General features: G+C 32.6%; 2 protein-coding genes across 2 annotated transcripts; both read left to right on the forward strand.

Annotated features, from left to right (window-relative positions):
* LOC109327689 lies at positions 10,939–12,093 on the forward strand. The gene has a single exon (XM_019560854.1). It carries the CDS (start codon positions 10,939–10,941, stop codon positions 12,091–12,093), a length of 1,155 nt encoding a protein of 384 aa, XP_019416399.1.
* Positions 13,113–15,922, forward strand: LOC109327364 (protein NUCLEAR FUSION DEFECTIVE 4-like). The gene is made up of 2 exons (XM_019560476.1): positions 13,113–13,654; positions 14,382–15,922. The coding sequence occupies exons 1-2, from the start codon at positions 13,187–13,189 to the stop codon at positions 15,543–15,545; spliced, it is 1,632 nt and encodes a 543-aa protein (XP_019416021.1). The 5' UTR covers positions 13,113–13,186; the 3' UTR covers positions 15,546–15,922.

Consider the following 19,685-nt stretch of genomic DNA (forward strand, 5'->3'; position numbering starts at 1 on the left):
AAATTAGATTTGGAAACTATTATTAGGCCTTAGAGCATCAATAAGTATAAAATGTAAGTAATGGGTTCAGTTGAACATATTATTTCATGACAGTGACAATAGAAGTTGTCTCAACTTAACATAGATATGAAACTCAATCAAATTGATAGAAATTCATTGGATCATATCAACTATAGAGTAGACCAACCTTGTAAATTAAAATTTAATAGAAGAGACTAAATCATTTAGATATTCATGCAATTCAAAGAGATACCCTAATCAAGGAAATCTTTATCTTATATTTTTCATTTATTAATTTCCTATATCTTCCAAATTATCTTTTATATGTTTAAAATAATTAAATAATATTAATTAAGAAGTTTTTGTCGTTTATATGAAATCAATATCTTTTATTACTTGACGATCGTACACTTCTAAGAATGCATGCATCAAGCACCTCAGTGTTAAAACCCATCCATTTGGATCTTTTTGTTAGAAAGCTATTGTGAATCAATCAAATACTAGATCGAATGCCACTTATTGGGTAAACAAGGGCTCTTCACACATGTAGATGATATATTAAATACGTGTAATGTTACTTTCACGCTTTAATATGCACACACAAAGTTATCCTAAATAATTGATTATGCTACAATTATTTTGCAGTTTTTAATCTATTGATAATAAATTATGAAGAGTTCAAAATAAATTACCCAAAAAGATAATGGATTTATAAGCCATTAAAGTTCAACTATCAATGTCAAATTAAAAATCAACTTAATCGTATAGGAACAAGAATGATAAAAAAAAATACAATCAAAGAAAATTGTCAAAGTAATACTAATGAATTATATACAAGATAATAATGATTCATGAAATCTTTAAGTCAAATTAATATATCTAAAGGGATGGAGAAAATTATACACAAAATTTATCATGGTTCACACCAAATTATCGGCACTACATCCATTTCAGATCTAAAGGAATGAGTGAAATAGTTTATATTTAGAAAAAGACCAACGAAACTATTGCTTTAAGGTTTTGGTTCAAGACGTGAGGTCTCATTTGTGACTATTCATTATTCTAGGTCCCGGTAACAATGGGACTCCCTTGTGGTTGGAGGCTCTCCTATTATGGATGGGTACAACAAGTGATATAAAAGTCTTTGGTTTGACTAGGATATGATAAACTTAAGGGTGAAAGGACTAGTAAGTGTGTGATACCCATATTTGATGGGATATTGTTGGATATATTCAATTGTGAAGTCTCATATTAGATATTAGGAGATAAGTGCAAAATTTATAAGTGGAAAAGACACATGGAATAATGAAATTATTGCCTTGAGGACATAATGGTTGGACGCTCTCCAGTCGCAGAAGGGTCCAACAATTATTCGTGGATGCTCTCTGATCGTAGTGTTTTCCACAAACAAGCAAATAAAGGACAAAGAACAAATAGAAGAGACGGAGAAGAGAGAATTTGTTAACGAAGTTTGACCAATTGTGTCAACATCACATAGGACCATTAAGCAGGGACCAATATATCATTAAAAAATAAGGATTACAAATTGTATCAAACTCATGAGCCCTACACCCTTATGGTGCTTCTAATTGGTGAAGTTATAACAAAGATATTGAGTCAAATAAGTAGTGTTAGTTTCTCTCCTATGCTTTAATTTTAGGCCAAGTGAGATTTATAATAATATTATGTTTTAAGTATCCCAACAATATTTCACCTTGATTGCAATAGAGTAATAATCAACCCCTTCGGAAATTTATGCAACAATCTCAACCTTAGGAAATCTCAACCTCCTTAGAAAATATATGCAACAATCTCCACCTTAATGAATATCTAGTTTCATCTTGCTCAATGTCCAATTCATTTTTATATATCCTCCATGATCCTTCCTTTAACACTTTAATTTTCATATCAAAAAGTGATACAATATTCAGAAACTTAAAAGGTACATGATCATTAATAATTTTTAGTGAAAATATATCATTAATTCTCATTAAATATAAAAAAATATATTAAAGGATAAATCAAATTTTTATAATAACACTAGGCATTAATGGAAAAGAGTAAAACATAGTTTACAAGTTATGTGGAAATTAATTCACATTCTCTAAAATAATTTGTACAAATACAAATATTATAAAACAGTTAAGTGTGTGACTACGTGATATTGAGTCTTCAACATGGTTCAAACTCATACTCCTTAGATAGTTCACCTAAAATGTTAGAAAATCCAAAAATTATAATATAAAAATCTCACTAACATTATTTTAAAAACTTTATAACTATAATATTTCTAGACGTCACAAGTACCTAAAATCCTTATGAATAATAATATAAGGGAAAATTATTAACGGATAGCAACACAATATATTTTACGGCCTTAAATTATAATATAATTAACTTTTAGCATAAATATGACTCATTATAACAATATAATCAATTTTTATAAATGACATTAAATGTCTCAATCTCTTAGTCCATGATTCAAATTTTTGCACACAACACGCCTAATGAAGATGTCTCCTAGATACCCCTAGTCCATAGGAATGTCTTATCCTATTTCTTGGAATAAGTACTTCTTTATGCGATAGAGAATTCATTTTCTCGTGCGTAGATCAATCCATGGATCCAAAGACCCCTCCAACAATCAACATAATTGGAGCATACACCCCTCAACAATCAATAGTTAGCATAAGTGATTGTTGTGTAGCGTTGATCACAAACAATGAAATAAAAGACAGATAATAAGTAGAAGAGAAGAAGACAAGAGATTTTGTTAACGTGGTTTGATCAATTATGTCTACATTTTAGGAAACACTAAGAAGCAACTAATATATTTGAAGATGCAAACATGCATGAATGAGCAAGAGTGTGTATGCAAACATGCATCATGTATATTTTGATGAAGACAAAAGGTTGATGAAGACAAAGGAAGATAGGATCATGGCAGAGTTTCGGAGACAAGATGAAGAGAATCATAATTGTTTTGAACAGCTTCACTTCTTACTCAGGACCTTTGGTGGATTTCCATAACCACCTCCTAGCTAGCTTAGGATGTCTAGTGTGTCCTAGTTAGGTGTTGTTTTAGGAGTATGTGGTCTTTAAGTTTTTTTTTTTTTGTTATTGTGTTGTATTTCCAAACTTGTTAGTTTGTTTTTGTGCTTTAACTTGAATTGTAATCACATGACATACTATGACTACATTGGTTTCGTGCTTTCAAATTGACTTATGTAATTTTATATCACTTTTGTAATCATTTGATCAATGGATGAATAAATGCTTAGTAAATTTCAAATGCATTGTATTGATCAAATTGTGCTTAATTTTCAACCAACAAGTGGTATAACAAGTGGTATCATAAACAAATGTTTTCACATAGTGTACATATGGGGGCAAGAGGGAGAAATGCGCATCAACTTACAAGAACATCGCAAAACATAGTTGATTATCATCAAGCAGATCCAACAAATAATTATCAGATCCAACAAGTTGTTAACAAGTATCAACAAGTGTTTGTCATCATCAAAAATGGGAGATTGAAGATGCAAGCATGCATGAACGAGAAAGAGTGTGTATGCAAGCACGCATCACATATATTTTGATGGAGACAAAAGGTTTATGAAGACAAAGAAGACAAAGTTAAATATAGACAAGAATCGACAACATGATTAATGATTAAGGACAAGCTTGAATGGATGTGCAAATCAACAAACAACAAGTATAAAATAAAGTCAAGACTCAAGTTCATACAATGCAAAACATTCAAATGAAGATCTAGAGGCTAAGTATTTTTATCTTTATTAGGTCTTAAGATGTTTGCTTAGTAAGAGTCTAGGCCAGGATAAACCCCAATGAAAGTCTCACACGTTAAAATCAATCATAACTAAAATGAGACTTACATGCATACATACATGATTTCAACGCACATGCATACATACATGATCATATCTTTTTTAATGCATTTAAAAAGAATTTTTAAATCATACATCGTTGAAAGGCATGCATCATACTTTTTATAAATCATGTAGGAGGTTAATTTATCATTGAAATATCTTTTTAGAAAAACTTTAATCGATTAAGAGATTTTTAATCGATTAAGAATTGATTTCTTGGGAACCCGTTAATCAATTAAGTAAGGATTTATCAATTAAGGATTGTTACTATTTTTGTTTTCTGGTATTTTCAAGAACCCGTTAATCGATTAAGTTTAAATATAATTGATTAACTAAAGCTTCAAACAGAATGGTATATTAACCCAAGTTTTTCATATTGCTTCATAATTGAGGTGAACATTGATTCGTAGAGTTAGAACACATATTCGAAATAAACAGTTTACACATTTTGTTCAGAAAATCTTAAGCTCTAACTTTCACATCTTTAGAGAGATTTTCAAAGTGTTTTTTTGAGAAAAAGAGAAGGGTGAATCTTTACAAGATACTCGTTGAGCTTAATTGTCAAATCTTTTGTTAAAGAAACCTTGCATCTCACGTTCTGTTCTGTAATTGTGAGATCTTTTATAAGGGTTCTTAGATTCTAAGAAGAGTGGTTAAATCTGCACATTGAGGTGCACACGTAACTTGAAAGAATTGGTAGACAAGGCAACAATATATTCTCTTAGTGTGATTGTTATCGCTATTGATAGAGAATAGGTTTGGGAAAAATCCTAGTTGTTAGGTGTGGCTTCACGAGAAACAAAAGGTCTTGGTATTGAGCGATACATGGCAGGGGCCTAATCGCAAAAAGATAGGAGATCTTAGTAGACGAGAGAGAGAGGTCAAACTGAGGTGGTCAAGTTCATATATATCAAGAAAGTAGCGTCTTGTATCTTGTATTGGAAGCTTGTTTGTAAAAGTACATTAAAGATTTCATAGTGAAGAAAAATCTCCCAAGATCAGAAAGGGAGCCATGTATGTAGTTTACAAGTGGACCCGCAAATGAACCAGGATAAAAGTCGTGTCTCATTCTTCTTTTCCCTTATCTTTTACATTTTCTCATTACTTGATTTAATTAACTTGACATGCATATAATTATGTATTAATTGTATATTCTGTATTTTGCATTTATTGTTCTTAATCTTCTGTAATAAGTGCATATGAGTTTAGTTGAATCTTGGTAATCTTGGAGATCGAAAGAAAACTATTTTCATTGAACAAGAACTAATTAATCGATTAAGGTGTTTAGTTCATCGATTAACAGCAGAACGAGTTAATCAATTATAGTTGTGTTTAATGATTAAATAGTGTATAAGTTTGTGTTTTCTATTTGTTTATCGAGCAATGCTAATCGTGTACCATATCACCTATGCACCCCCTCTAGGTGAGTGACAGAGCCCTATGGGACCCAACAAGTGGTATCATAGCTAATATGATTGTTCTAGCTTAGCCTCTTAGATTGTTGAGCCTAAGCACTTTTACCATGGGCTCTTCTAACCCATTTAGCAGCAATGACGCATCCATCGACTGCCCTCCGGTTTTCAATGGCGATGGGTACACCTACTAGAAAATCCGAATGAGGATTTTTATTGAGGCCATTAATACGAAAATTTAGGATTCCGTAGAATATGGACCTTTCGTTCCACTATACATAGTGAACTGAGAAACAAAAGAGAAACCTAGAGGTCTCTTGGCCAAAAAGAGAAAAGTGCAATTTCATTTGAAAGCGAAAAACATTATAACCTTTGCACTCTCATACAATGAGTTCTTTAAAGTTTCTCAGCGTGGTAGTGTCAAGGATATGTGGGACACTTTACAAGTAACTCACAAAGGCACTAGTGAGGTCAAACGATCTAGATTGAATAAATTGATGCATGAGTATAAGTTATTTCGTATATTTCCACATGAGTCTATTTATTTTTTGCAAAAATGATTATCTTACATTATTAATCATCTCATTGCCTTAGATAAATCATTTTCCAAACATGAACTAACTGTTAAAGTGTTGAGATGTCTAGACAGGAAATGGCAACCCAAGGTGTCTGTCATCATGGAGTCAAAAGACTTGGAACAAATGACGCTCGCAATATTATTTGGAAAACTTCAAGAACACGAGTTGGGATTAAGGATGTTTGACACTCAATGAACTAATGGACAATAACAGCAAAGAAACCTCCTTCAAAGCGACAAAATCACATTCAAGAAGTCAAAAGGAGACACATGATGATGATGAGTCTGATTCTGACACTAGTGATGAAGTCATGTCCCTCCTCATGAACAAATTCCGAAAGTACTTAAGAAAGAATGGAGGACTCAAGAAGCTTCATAAGGAAGATGAAGAAAGTTCAATCAAAATGAGCAAGAATTCCAAAGACAAAGCAACTTGCCACAAGAGAGGCAACAAAGGTCGCATGAGGTACACATGCCCTACCTCTTCCAAGAAGATTGAACGTGATCCCAAGAAAGACTCTCAAGACATCAAAGCTAAGAAGGCATACATCGTTTGATATGAACCCGAAGAGAACGATTCATCAACAAGCATCTCAGAAGATGAAGAATCAAACAAGATTTGTCTAATGGCTCAAAATCTGAATTCTTGCAAAGTAAGTGAGCAAGATGAGCCTCGTGAGGTATACTCATCTGATTCTATTTCAAACTCTGATATATTTCCCATGTATGACATGTTATATGATGCTTATGTTCAAATGCATGAAGATCTTAAAATGTTAGCTAAAAATTGCATGAATAGAAAAAGGTTAATTTTAGATCTTGAAAAGAAAATATGTGAATTGAAAATTTTCATTGATATGCTGAAAATTGAAAATGAAACCTTAGATACTAAATATGCTAACTCTTCATGTAATTGTACTTCTTATTTAAATGTGATATCTACTTATGAAAATTGGACTTACATGGAACATGAAAATAATGTCTTAAAGGCTAAAATTGTTAATTTCACATCTAGTAATCACAAATCAAATAACTTACTTGCTACATGTAAAAATGTTGGGATTAAACCTAGTTCGGGATACATGCATGCAAATAACACATTTCACAAGAAACAAGTAGATGTTCTGAAAATTTCATATCTTGAATCCCTTACTTGATTTTATTGTGGATTGCATGGTCACACCTTGAATGCATGTAATATTAGAATGCATAATGTTCCAAATGAAAATTGTATGTGGTTTACTAAGAAACAAAATCCCCAAACTACTAACATCAAGGGACCCAATATTAGTTAGGTACCCAAGAAATGCAAGTAATCATGTTTTGTAGGTGTGTCAAAAGACATATGGACTTCAACTTTCATATGGGCAGTAAGTTTTCTAGGCACATAGGAGGTGAGAAGATCAAACTTATTTGACATGTCAGCAAATGAAAATGTATCATGACACTTATGAGCAAAATATCAATTCAAATGCTTGAAGCTAGGAAGTATTGTCCTACAAAGATAAAATAAGATATACTTTCCAAACTTTAAGTGTCATAAATTTATTCTATAATGAAATCCTAGCAAGGCCAGAAAATCCAGAATCATGAAATCCCCCATAAATCACTTTTAGGCCTAATGATTTGTGTTTCACATTTACATGCTCTCAAATGCAAACATGATATTATTGAACAAGTATAAGAATATTTTAACCATGTTTTGATTAATAAGTAAATGTAGAATTACTATCTAGGATTTTCTAATCATGTTAAAGCACAACAAGGTAAATCCTATATTAATACAATTGACCAAAACTATTTCTGAAAAGCCTATGCGGATTTAATGCTTGATAAGCCATCTTTGAAAGAGGAGAGGAAAGGTATGCTTACTGTTTTTGTACGTGCTCATGAGGATAATCATTAAGGATTTGATATTCTATGCAAGAAAAAGGCAAGAATCAAGAGGTTTTGGTATTGAGCGATACCTAGCTGGGAAAAATCCTAGTTGTTGTTAGGTGTGCCTTCACTAGAAACAAGAGGTCTTAGTATTGAGCGATACCTGGCTGGGGCCTAATCGCGAAAAGATAGGAGATCTTAGTAGGCGAGAGAGAGAGAGAGATCAAACTGAGGTTGTCAAGTTCATAAAGATCAAGAAAGTAATGTCTTATGTCTTGTATTGGAAGCTTGCTTGTAAAAGTACATTAAAGATTTCATAGTGAAGAAAAATATCTCAAGATCAAAAAGGGAGGCCTGTATGTAGTTTGCAAGTGGACCGGCAAACGAACCAGGATAAAAGTCGTGTCTCATTCTTATTTTCCCTTATCTTTTACATTTTCTCATTACTTGATTTAATTAACTTGACATGCATATAATTATGTATTAATTGCATATTCTATATTTTGTATTTATTGTTCTTAATCTTCTGTAATAAATGCATATAAGTTTAGTTGAATCTTGGTGATCTTGGAGATCGAAAGAAAACTGTTTTCATTGAACAAGAACTAAATAATTGATTAAGGTGTTTAGTTAATCGATAAACAACAGAACGAGTTAATCGATAATAGTTGTGTTTAATCGATTAAACAATGTATAAGTTTGTGTTTTCTTTTTGTTTATCGAGCAACGGTAATCGTATATCGTATCACCTATTCACCCCTCTAAGTGAGTGACAGAGCCATGTGAGACCCAATAATATTATAAGAAACTAAGGACTACAAGCTCTAACATACTCATGGACACAAGGCCCATATGGTGTTTGTAATTGGTGCACATGATAACAAGGAGTTGGAGACAAATATATAACTTTGGTCTCTCTCTTCCATTTCAATACTAAGCAACACAAAGCTTCTCATAATATTATATTTCAAGCATCCCAACAAGCACATTTCCATATTCACTCCTAATCCACATGTTTGATCTCTAACTTGTTGATGTCCTACAACTCTTAGAGAAACAACCACTTTGATACTTCTATCTTCTAATATCCTTTGAGATGAGATACTCCTTTGCCTGATCTCCTTTATTCATGGTAAAGAATAAGACTCTTCTTATTATAGATGATGCACCTTAATATGATGAGATACAATACTATGAAAAACATAAATCTTCACTTAAACTCTAATCAATTAACATTGCTATGCAAAGCATAGCTATATAATAGAGATGATAAAGAAGTATAAGAGTTTTTCTCTTTGTTATTGGAACTTCAATCTTAGAGAACTTGAAAAACGAATATTGAAGATAAAATTGAAAGTGAAACTAATTTGGATGAAATTTGTTGATGGTGGTGTGAAACTAGCCTTTTAAAAGCAACTATTTTTCAATTTTTGTAACCTCACATTCGATTAAGTATCGGTCAATTATATATTTTCAAAAACTCAAAATTGATTATGACTTACCCATAATCAATTATCACTTATTTAAAATAGATTATCTACTATAAAATCAGTTTCATAACAATAATGTACTTTATAATTAGATCATAATCTAGTATTCATTCATAATTGATGTCTAATCAATTGTTCCAAGAGAATAACCCGTGATTTTTTAGACCTATAAACGATAAAAATGCATAATAATATTAAATCTAAGTAAATATAAAATGTAAAGTGTAACTACTTGTTGTTATTTTTAAGTCTTTTGTGAAATGTCTTCAATTTTTGTCTTTAAAGCTTTTGTTTTTATAAAAAAAACATATGTTGCACCTAAAACTCTTCAAATGCCTTCATACTAATTTTTGCGCTCTTGCTTTCACTACACATATTTTGCTTTGTCATGTGATGTAAATAAAGGTGTTTTATTTTTTTTATTAGTTTGTGAACATTAATGACAACATATAATATATATAATTTCATTGGTGCATATTTTAATTAGTTAGTTATTGGCCAAGAAACTAGACTAGTAGAATATTAATAATAGTGATTTTTGTGACTTTCATAGTAATTCTCCTAAAGTCTTCTTATATTAATCAATGCTACAGATAATTTTTTATAACTTCAGATAAAATTTCTATGGCAAAATATATTTTTCTTTCTAAAATTTGTCACTTAAGTAAATGTTATCCTTTAATGAACTAATATCCAAAAACTGCAAATTTCCATAAGAAACAGGTTTAGCAAGTGACCAGTATGGCAGTATGCTATCTCAGACGCACACATTATTGTCAACCAAAAAAGTGGCTCCCATTTTCATTCAAATCAACGCTCCCCTTAAAAAACACATCACTGAATTTAGGGGAGACATCTCCTGCCCCAATGTCAATATATAGGTTAATTAGCATGATTGGTTGAGAAAAATAGATATATTTTTGCACAAAATATGCAATCAACTTGAATCCAATGTTGTTGGGATCGGACCGGACTGGACGGTCCGACCGATCCAACCGTCGCCCGACAACCATAACGACCACATGTTGGTCAATAAGCTATCCCCATGTGGAGCCGTTTTGGACCATTAGTAATCCGGTCCAACCGGGTTGGACCAGGTTAACCCGGAACAACCTGGTATATTAAAATGGGCAGACCAACTATCACTTAAAAGTTAAAACAAAAATTTTAAAATAAGCAAATAAAAAAAAAACCTAAAAGTTAAAAGTCTAAAACCTAATTCCTGAGAATAGAAAACACTTCCACGGTCTACAGTAGCAAAATGAGTTAGTGACCACTGTCAAAAGTAGTAAACAACATCTTTTTCTACAGCATTATCTTCCATTATCTTCTATCATCACGTCTCCCATTGTAGTGAATTGCACAAAGTATGTTTTTTTATGGTTTTGCACTTTTGTGGGATTTATTGAATTATGTGATTAAATTATTACTTTATGTGTTTATGGTTTTGTCACTTTGTGCCTAATTTATTACTCTTTAGTTAGTTTATTAGTGTAATGCATATTGTCACAAATTATCACTTTATTAGTTCATGGTTTTGTGACTTTTGTCATTTTATGGTTCTGTTAGTGCACTGAAAATTAGTAATGCACCGAATTAATAGTTTATTTTGTTAGTTTCTTAGTTTATGCAAATTAGATGTTCTTGTTGTAAACGTCTTATATTCTTTGCGTATATATTTAATTTTGGATATGACATCATCTGCAAGTTCTCCAAATACAACTCAAGCATTAGCTCCTAGTACTCAGTCTGGTAGAGCAAAATCAGACCCAACATGGGATCATTGTCAATTACTACAAGATGTGGAAGGAAAGAGAACCATAAAATGTTTGTATTACTCAAAATGTTACAAAGGCGGAGGAATACATCGAATTAAACAACATCTTGCGGGAGAAAAAAGAGATGTTCTACCTTGTCTTTTAGTCCCTTTTGATGTTAAGCATCGACTAAGAGAACACTTGAATCAAGTTAGTGGTAGTAGAAAAAGATGGACTAATCAAAATCAAGGGGAAGAAGATCCATATGAGGAAAATTTTGTACAATGTGAAGGAAATACGATTCCACCAATACCGACTACAACCAAGGGTAAAGAAATAGAAACATCAAATAAAATACCAAATAATAGTATCAACAATTTCTTTGCCCCAAGAACTACTCCAAGAGCTCAACCCTCAATCAGAATGGGCTTTGCAGGTAAAGATGTTATTCATAAGGCTGATCTGGCAGTTGCTCGATTCTTTTATGATTGTTGCATTCCATTTAATTGTACAAAATCATTTTACTATCAACCTATGATAGATGTAATTGCTACAATTGGTTCTGATTATAAAGGTCCTAGTTATTATGCTATTAGATCCAATTTGTTGCATGAAATGAAGAAGGAGGTCGAGTTGTTAGTTGCGAACTTTAGGAGTTTTTGGAAAGAAACTGGTTGCACCATTATGGCTGATGGTTGGAAAGACCAAAGAAATGGACAACATATCAATTTTCTTGTGTACTCTCCAAAACGAGTGACTTTTGTGAGATCTGTTGATGCATCTGATGTCATTAAAGATGCTAAAACACTTTGCAATTTATTTATTGAGTTAGTTGAGTTTGTTGGAGTAAACAATGTTGTGCATTTGGTTACGGATAATTCTGCAAATTATAAAGCTGCAAGAGCTATGTTAAATGAGAAGTTTCCATCTATCTATTGGCCTCCTTGTGCTGCACATTGTCTAAATTTGATTTTAAGAGATATTGGAAAAATGGATCATGTGAGTACCATAGCTAAAAGTGCATCAGATATAACAAAGTTTGTGTACAATCATGGATTTTTGTTGGCATGGTTAAGGAAAAGACGATGATGGAAAGAAATCATATGTCCTGAGACGACTCGTTTTGTAACAACCTTCATTGCACTGAAAAACATTCATGAGCACAAACATGATTTGCAAGTTTTTAATTAAGTTAATGTGCACTATAATTATGTAACTTATGTTTTGTATTGATATATTATAAATTCATAATTGTTGGAATTTTAGGGTTATTAATAAAAGAAGAGCACTTGATCCTGTTGACTATGAGAGTATGGAGAACATTGAGTTTTGGATTATTGAAGAAGAAGAAGCTACATTGATTGATTATGATGAAATAGAAAAAATGTTCTATCATGACTTGTCAAATCCAATATATGATTTAACAAAGGATGATGAAGGTTTGTTTTAAACAAATTATAATGTACAACAATTTTCTAATTGTTCTACAAATTAATGTAATGTATATTTTATTTTGTAGGTATTGTTGAAGAACGAAATGTTACTATTGTTTGAGAGCTTAATTTGGACTCTTTTCCTCAAGAAGATGTAGATACTCCAACTACATCTCTAACCGGCAATGTCAACTTAGGATCCAATGAAGACAATGATACTTGGATGAATTAGAATATTTAATCTCTATATGAGATAGTTGTGTTTTGATTTTTAATTCTAATTATATAAGGCTTAATCCTGGTTGAAGCATTTTTGTTTTAATTTATATGTATATGCATTATGAAAAACATAATATCGATAAGTGTGTTAATTCATATTAACTTATTTTAATTCATTATATAATATGTAATTATATATAATATTATGACATTGTCAGGTCCAACCGGATGGTCTAACCGATCAAACCGGTTAGAACCTGTACGAGACCTTTTTCAGATTGATGTCCGGCTCATATTTCATAACACTGCTTGAATCAGACTCCTAACCATCACTGAGTGGGAAAATAGAAAATCCGAAAAACAATAACATTTTTATCCCTTTAATTTATAGTGATATCACATTTTTATCTTTAAAAATAAACTAAAAAAGAGGAGTTTGAGTCACCGAAATACAGTGAAAGTCCAGGTGTCATCACCAGAGCGAAAAAAACAATTAACATAGAAATCTCAACACATCAAGAACTCAAAAAATGGAGTACCCAAATTTGAGTTCATCCCTCACCACTTCCAAGTGGGTGTCCACGGTAGCTAGCATATGGATTCAGTGCACGAGCGGGTCCCTCTACACTTTCTCTATCTACTCCGAAACACTAAAGTCAACTCAGCACTATGATCAGTCAACGCTTGAGCTCGTCTCTGTTTTCAAGGACATCGGAGCCAACGTTGGTGTTCTTGCTGGTCTCTTATACGACATCGTTTCACGCACAACAAAACATGGACCATGGCTCGTGCATTTATTGGGCTCTGCTCTATGCTTCTTGGGCTATTTCCTCATGTGGGCTGCCGTCGCCGGCGTTATTACGTCGGTGCCGGTGCCGGTGATGTGTTTGTTCATGTTCTTGACTGCACATTCTCAGACTTACTTCAACACTTCGAATGTTGTCACTGGTGTGCATAATTTTCCTTACTATAGTGGAACCATTGTGGGAATTATGAAGGTGATTTTTTTCTTTTTCTGTTCTTTTCTTTTGGATGTGAATTTGGCAGAATTTTTTTGTCGGAGTTCAGAAATTACTTTTCAAATTAATTACATCATGGAAATTTGGATTCTAATACACTATGAAGCAATTTTGTTTGATACATGTATACTGAACGAAGTTACAAGGTTCCATTTGTTATTAGGGAAAGGAGATTGATTGTTTGATAGATATATACTCACTATTGGAGCTAAAAACCGACTAATTGAGCCAATCAGGTGGATTAAACAGTGTGTTAAAGTTGATGAAGTAAACCAATTCAAGCCGACGAGTCGATCGAACAGTTCGTGAATTCAAACTAAATTGTGTTCAACTTGGAAACATAACTAGTATCAAATTCGAGTGGAGTTTTGAGCCGATCAAATTCTTATCAAGCTGAATCGAGATGAGACCAATTTGGACTTGGTTTGGCTCGTTTCCAGCCCTAGAAAATGCTATTCTTATAAAATGGCATATACATAAATGTTTTTGTATGCATAAATTCCTTATACACGACTCATTGATAAATGCAATTTTCCCTTGTAGAAACTGTTTTTGTTCAGATGGGGAAGTCATTTTCTGATTCTTTAATGGGTCTAACAATTTATCACAGTAACATTTCCCATTTGCTGCTAATACCAAACATAAGGAATTATTCACTATAGAATGAAACTAAACATTTCCCTTTGGATTTTTTTTTTCTTCATAGGGGTTTCTTGGTCTCAGTGGAGCAATATTAATTCAAGTGTATCTGACTATCTTAAACAACAAGCCCATGGCATATCTTCTGATGCTTGCCTTTTTACCACCTACAAATACTTTGCTACTGATGTGGTTTGTAAGAATACACAACACTCAAGAGGGAGATGAAAGGACGTATCTAAATATATTTTCTTTGATGGCTCTGGTCATTGCTGCTTATCTTATGGTTGTTATAATCCTGGATAACATCATTAGTCTGCCGATATTGGTCCGCATCTTTGTATTAATTGTGCTTATGATTTTGCTAGCCTCACTTCTTTGCATTGCATTTAAAGCCCAAGAAAGGAGCTTCAGTAGTACTTCAGAAACTTTTCTTGATGAGAGTTCCCAACAAATTGTTCACCCTGGCTTCCAGGAAACTGAGAAGATGGATGCAAGACAAGATTCTGACAACTACCCTATGCTTGGTACTAACAATCAAAGGAGGTCGCAACCGGGAGAAAACCAAAATCTTTTCCAAGCAGCGCAAACTTTTAACTTTTGGATTTTGTTTGTTTGTATGTCATGCGGTATGGGGTCTGGACTCGCAACAGTTAATAATATCGGCCAAATAGGGGTATCGCTTGGTTATACCAGACATGAGATAGGGTCCTTGGTTTCTTTGTGGAGCATTTGGAATTTTCTTGGCCGCTTCGGAGCTGGTTATGTATCAGATTACTTTTTACACACCAGAGGATGGGTGAGACCTTTGTTTATGGTCGCCACTTTAATGATCATGAGCATTGGGCATGTGTTGATTGCTTCCGGACTGCCGGGTGCTCTATATGTTGGTTCAATATTAGTTGGTATTTGTTATGGCTCCCAGTGGTCCCTAATGCCCACAATCACTTCTGAGATATTTGGCGTGGAACATATGGGCAGCATATTCAACACCATTAGCATAGCGAGTCCGATAGGATCTTATATTTTCTCTGTAAGAGTAGTTGGATATATGTATGACAAAGAAGCATCAGGAGGAAATACATGCATTGGTGCTCATTGTTTTATGTTTTCTTTCCTTACAATGGCATTTGCTACACTTCTGGCTTCTCTGGCAGCTTTAGGTTTGTTTTTCCGGACGAAAAATTTCTATAGCCAGGTTGTGCTCAGAAGAATCCGAAATATTCTGTGATGGAATGAAGAGATCAGTTGAGGTACACTGAAGTAATGATTTTTTTGTGGTTCAGTGACCAAAAGGGTAATATTTTGGCTTTTCTTTCCCTTTGTGCGTGTGTATGTATATAAATTAATGTGGATTATACTCTCATGTGATGAATTTATCCCAGCCTGCATGAGAAAAACCCATAACTACTAGTCTACTATAATCTTTGATGTTTCTTACTTGCAGTATAGTACCTAGTCGGATAAATGTTTGGTTATTGTTATAGTACGGTTTTCCAGCATGATACATGATCCAGTTGATTCTGCCCCTGCTTTCATTAGTTAATACTTCTGACTCCATCTTTGAAGTTAGAATGTGGCAGTCTTACGGTAGCATTTGAGGCTGTCTAAATGGAATTGAGTATTGGAGGGTTAAGTATTGGGTAGATCTTTTGACATATAGCACACTTAAAAGTTCACAGTCCAAATATTTATTAATTTTTAAATTAAATAATATAAAAAATAAAAAAATTTATTTTTCACACAATCCAATACTAAAAGATCCAATACTAGAAAGGAGCCTAACCCGGTCTAAACGTCCCTGTTATAATAACCTTGTTTGTTATTGTATAGTCACTATAGTTTCTGGCATGGATCCCTGCTTGGTCTGATGTAGCACATGGAATGTGGCAAGCTCGGTTGGATGTTTACAACCTATGAGACTTATTTGAAATAAAAACTTCTATAACCTATTTAAAAATAGAAAATAACTTACCGGACTAATCCCATATCCCAGCCTAACATAACTAAGCCCAATGCATGCTACCTTATGAAGGTTGTCAATACTATCAAAACAGATTTCAAATTAACTTTTTACCCAAGGATAGCATCTTGTGTCTCATAATAATTGTCACTCTATGTGTTATAAACTATGATTGGTAAGAAAAATAATTAAAAATTAAAATTTAATTTAAATATTTTTTCAACTCATCTCAAGGTTATGACACATGGAGTAACACTCATTATAGGACAGTAGATGTGCACTCCAATCAAGCCCACTAGTCCCACCGGCTTGTTATTTGATGGAGCATGAAAATTGTGTCTATTAGTCCATTTCACATGCTCATCATATATGGACAAGGATCATCTGTCCCAAATTGTGTCTCATTTCATGTCCTAAACTTATCACATTTTGCCACATGAATAAAATAAAAATTTTAAAAACAAAAAATAACATTTTGATTGGCTTAAATAGTTGAGTCTTATGCTAAGAGTCATATCTTCAATAACAAATAAGGTCATGCATAATATGTGGTAGCGTACTTATTAGCTCACCTCTGCAAAAAAATGACCTTAACATTTTTTATCGTAGTAGATTTTCATTCTTTCATGAATTGAGAGTCATGCTTTCAATATGTTTTACTTAACTGTTGTTGTTAGTTTTTGTGTGGCTTAATGTTTTTGTTTGTGGTGGCTTAATGTTTTCATAAGTTAGTATTTGCTATGTTAATGTCAATATCACGTCCGTTCGAGCTGGTAAGGGATTTGAATGACTCAAAACACCTGTGGAAGATAGCTGTTAGAATTACAGAAATTTGGTATGTTCAGCTTCCACCTAAACCCGGACATCTAGAAATGATATTGATGGACTTCAAGGTAATATTACATAGAAAAACATTTATTTCTTACAATTTCAATTACTAACCATATCTGTTTTTAGGGAGACAAGATCCAAGTTTATGTGAAAAAGGAAGAATTCAATCAATGGAAGGATCATTTGATTGAAAACCATACCTATGTCATGCATAATTACAATGTGTTCCATAATGATCTACAATTTAAGGCATGTAATCATGCCTACAGATTACAATTTACAGCTGGTACAACTCTAAGAGAAAAAGAGTTTGCCGATATTCCTCAATTTCAATATGCTTTTAAAAAGTTTGCTGAAATACTTGCTGGGGACTTTCATGCCGATTTGTTAGTTGATAATATTTTTAGTAAAATATATATTCTCATCTTCATCTAATTTTTAGTTTATTTATATTGTATTAATACTTCTTTTTTAATAATTTGTAGACATTATTGGTGTTGTTGATACAATGGTTTTCTCTCAGACACAAACTTCTTTAAAGAAAGTTATTTTCAATCTCAGAGATTCTAGGTAATAACTTGAATTTGTTCTTCACTATCATTAATTGAGTGACTTTATCTCACAAGTTTTTTACTCTTTGTTGTAAGCAGCAGTGATGTTATGACATGTACTCTTTGGAAATCTCATGCCCTGAAGTTTTTTAACTGTTACAACAACTTCACAATTGGTGAGCCCATGATTGTTTTGCTGACACATGCCAGAGTTAAGGAAGGACAAGGTATTTTTTATCCTTCTACAATTATACATATCCTGATTATTGTATTATCAATTTGAATTTGGAGTTGATTTTTTTGTAGGCAAGTATCCACCGACTGTTAGCAATTCATGGTGTGGATCGAAAATATTAATTAACGATGAAATTCTTGATTACCAAAAATACAAGGATGTGTAAATTCTATACAAGTCTGATTTTTTCAACTGTTTTTATTCCCTTTTTGTTATTTTATTAAATTTTTTACTCTTGGTCAAATTCATATTTATTTTATGTTACTTTTTTATAGTTTTGCAACTTTAACTCTGTCATGTGATTCATTAAGCCAAGTGAACAACCAATTGTCTCAATACTCTAATTTATCTGATGATGACTGATTCATGTACAAGGCTGAGGTGAAGAATCTTTCTGAAATTGCAGCCTTAACATCAGCTGAGGTATATTTTTGTTTTGTTTATAATTTTTATATTAGTTATGTCCTTACCCCCTTTGTTAATGTCAGGAAATAACTTGTGTTACTATTGGAACAACTGCAATGTTTATTGTGTGAAAACAAGGGTGGTATTATGATGGTTTTTCAAAGTGCACTAAGAAAATTGATGCTAAGGACGTTCCGTTCATGTGCAAGTGTGGAACATATAACTTGATGCCTACCCCAAGGTAATACGGTTTCATTATATATTAAATTTAAAATTTTAGACTTTTTTATTACCTTGCTTATTTTTAATATGGAGTATTTGTTAAGGTACAAGTTGGACATTAAAGTCATTCATGAGAATGGAAGTGGAAGGTTTGTGTTTTGAGATCGTCAATGTGCTGATATCATTGGATTATCTGCTTTTGAGCTTAGAAGTCGGATGGCTGATGTACGTATTTTTCCAGTTTTTACATTATATAGATTAATATCATATCAATACATCATTTTTTATTAAAAGAGTTTATAGTTTTTCCTTTTTTTCTAATTAGGAAGGTGAGGATGATCCAAAGGCATTCCCTCTCATGCTTGACATGTTGCTTGCAATGACAATGGCGTTTAGAGTCAAAGTCCAACCATCTTACCACCAATCCTCTGTGATAAGGCTATCTGAAAGTCCGGTCTTGATCAAGGTCATTGGTGATCAGTTTGGAACATTGGACATACATACTGTGAGTTAATTATATTTGTGTTTTATACAATTTTAATATATTTCTATTTTAATCTAATGTAAATTATCTTTTTCCTGTTTTTAACAAGGGTTCAACCTCTGAGGACCTTAATGGAAAGTGTCATCTCAATGACATGTCTCAATATGAATCTGTGAGTTGCATCTATAATTGATTACAATGTTTAAGATGCCAAAGTAACTCTTATTATACCTGTGATTTATTGACATGTTTTCCAACTTCCATGGTTAGTCTGTATCTATCACTGTTGATCTTGAACCAGACAACCTTCAATTACTAACTCCAGCTAAGCGAATGTCAGTTGACTTAGATTTGGAACTGCCACAAAGTCCGATCTTTAAATCTACTCAGTTGTCATCTTCGAATGTGGCAACACATATCAAGACTGAGTGACTAATAGAAGCATGATAAATTATGTATAACCTTGGGAGAACTATATTTTGATACTTCATAGTTTGATGTATATTTTGTGACCTCATCCTTAACTACTCACAGACTGAGATTGACTAAGTTTGAAACAATGCTTTCCCATATATATTATGTGAATATATTTTGCTATTAGTGATTCATAATTATATAAAACAAAAGTATCATCTGACTATCATCATATTTTTTTAAATTTACTTATTAGAACATTTCAT

This window comes from Lupinus angustifolius, chromosome LG15 (assembly GCF_001865875.1).
Source record: "Lupinus angustifolius cultivar Tanjil chromosome LG15, LupAngTanjil_v1.0, whole genome shotgun sequence".
Lineage (NCBI taxonomy): Eukaryota > Viridiplantae > Streptophyta > Magnoliopsida > Fabales > Fabaceae > Lupinus > Lupinus angustifolius.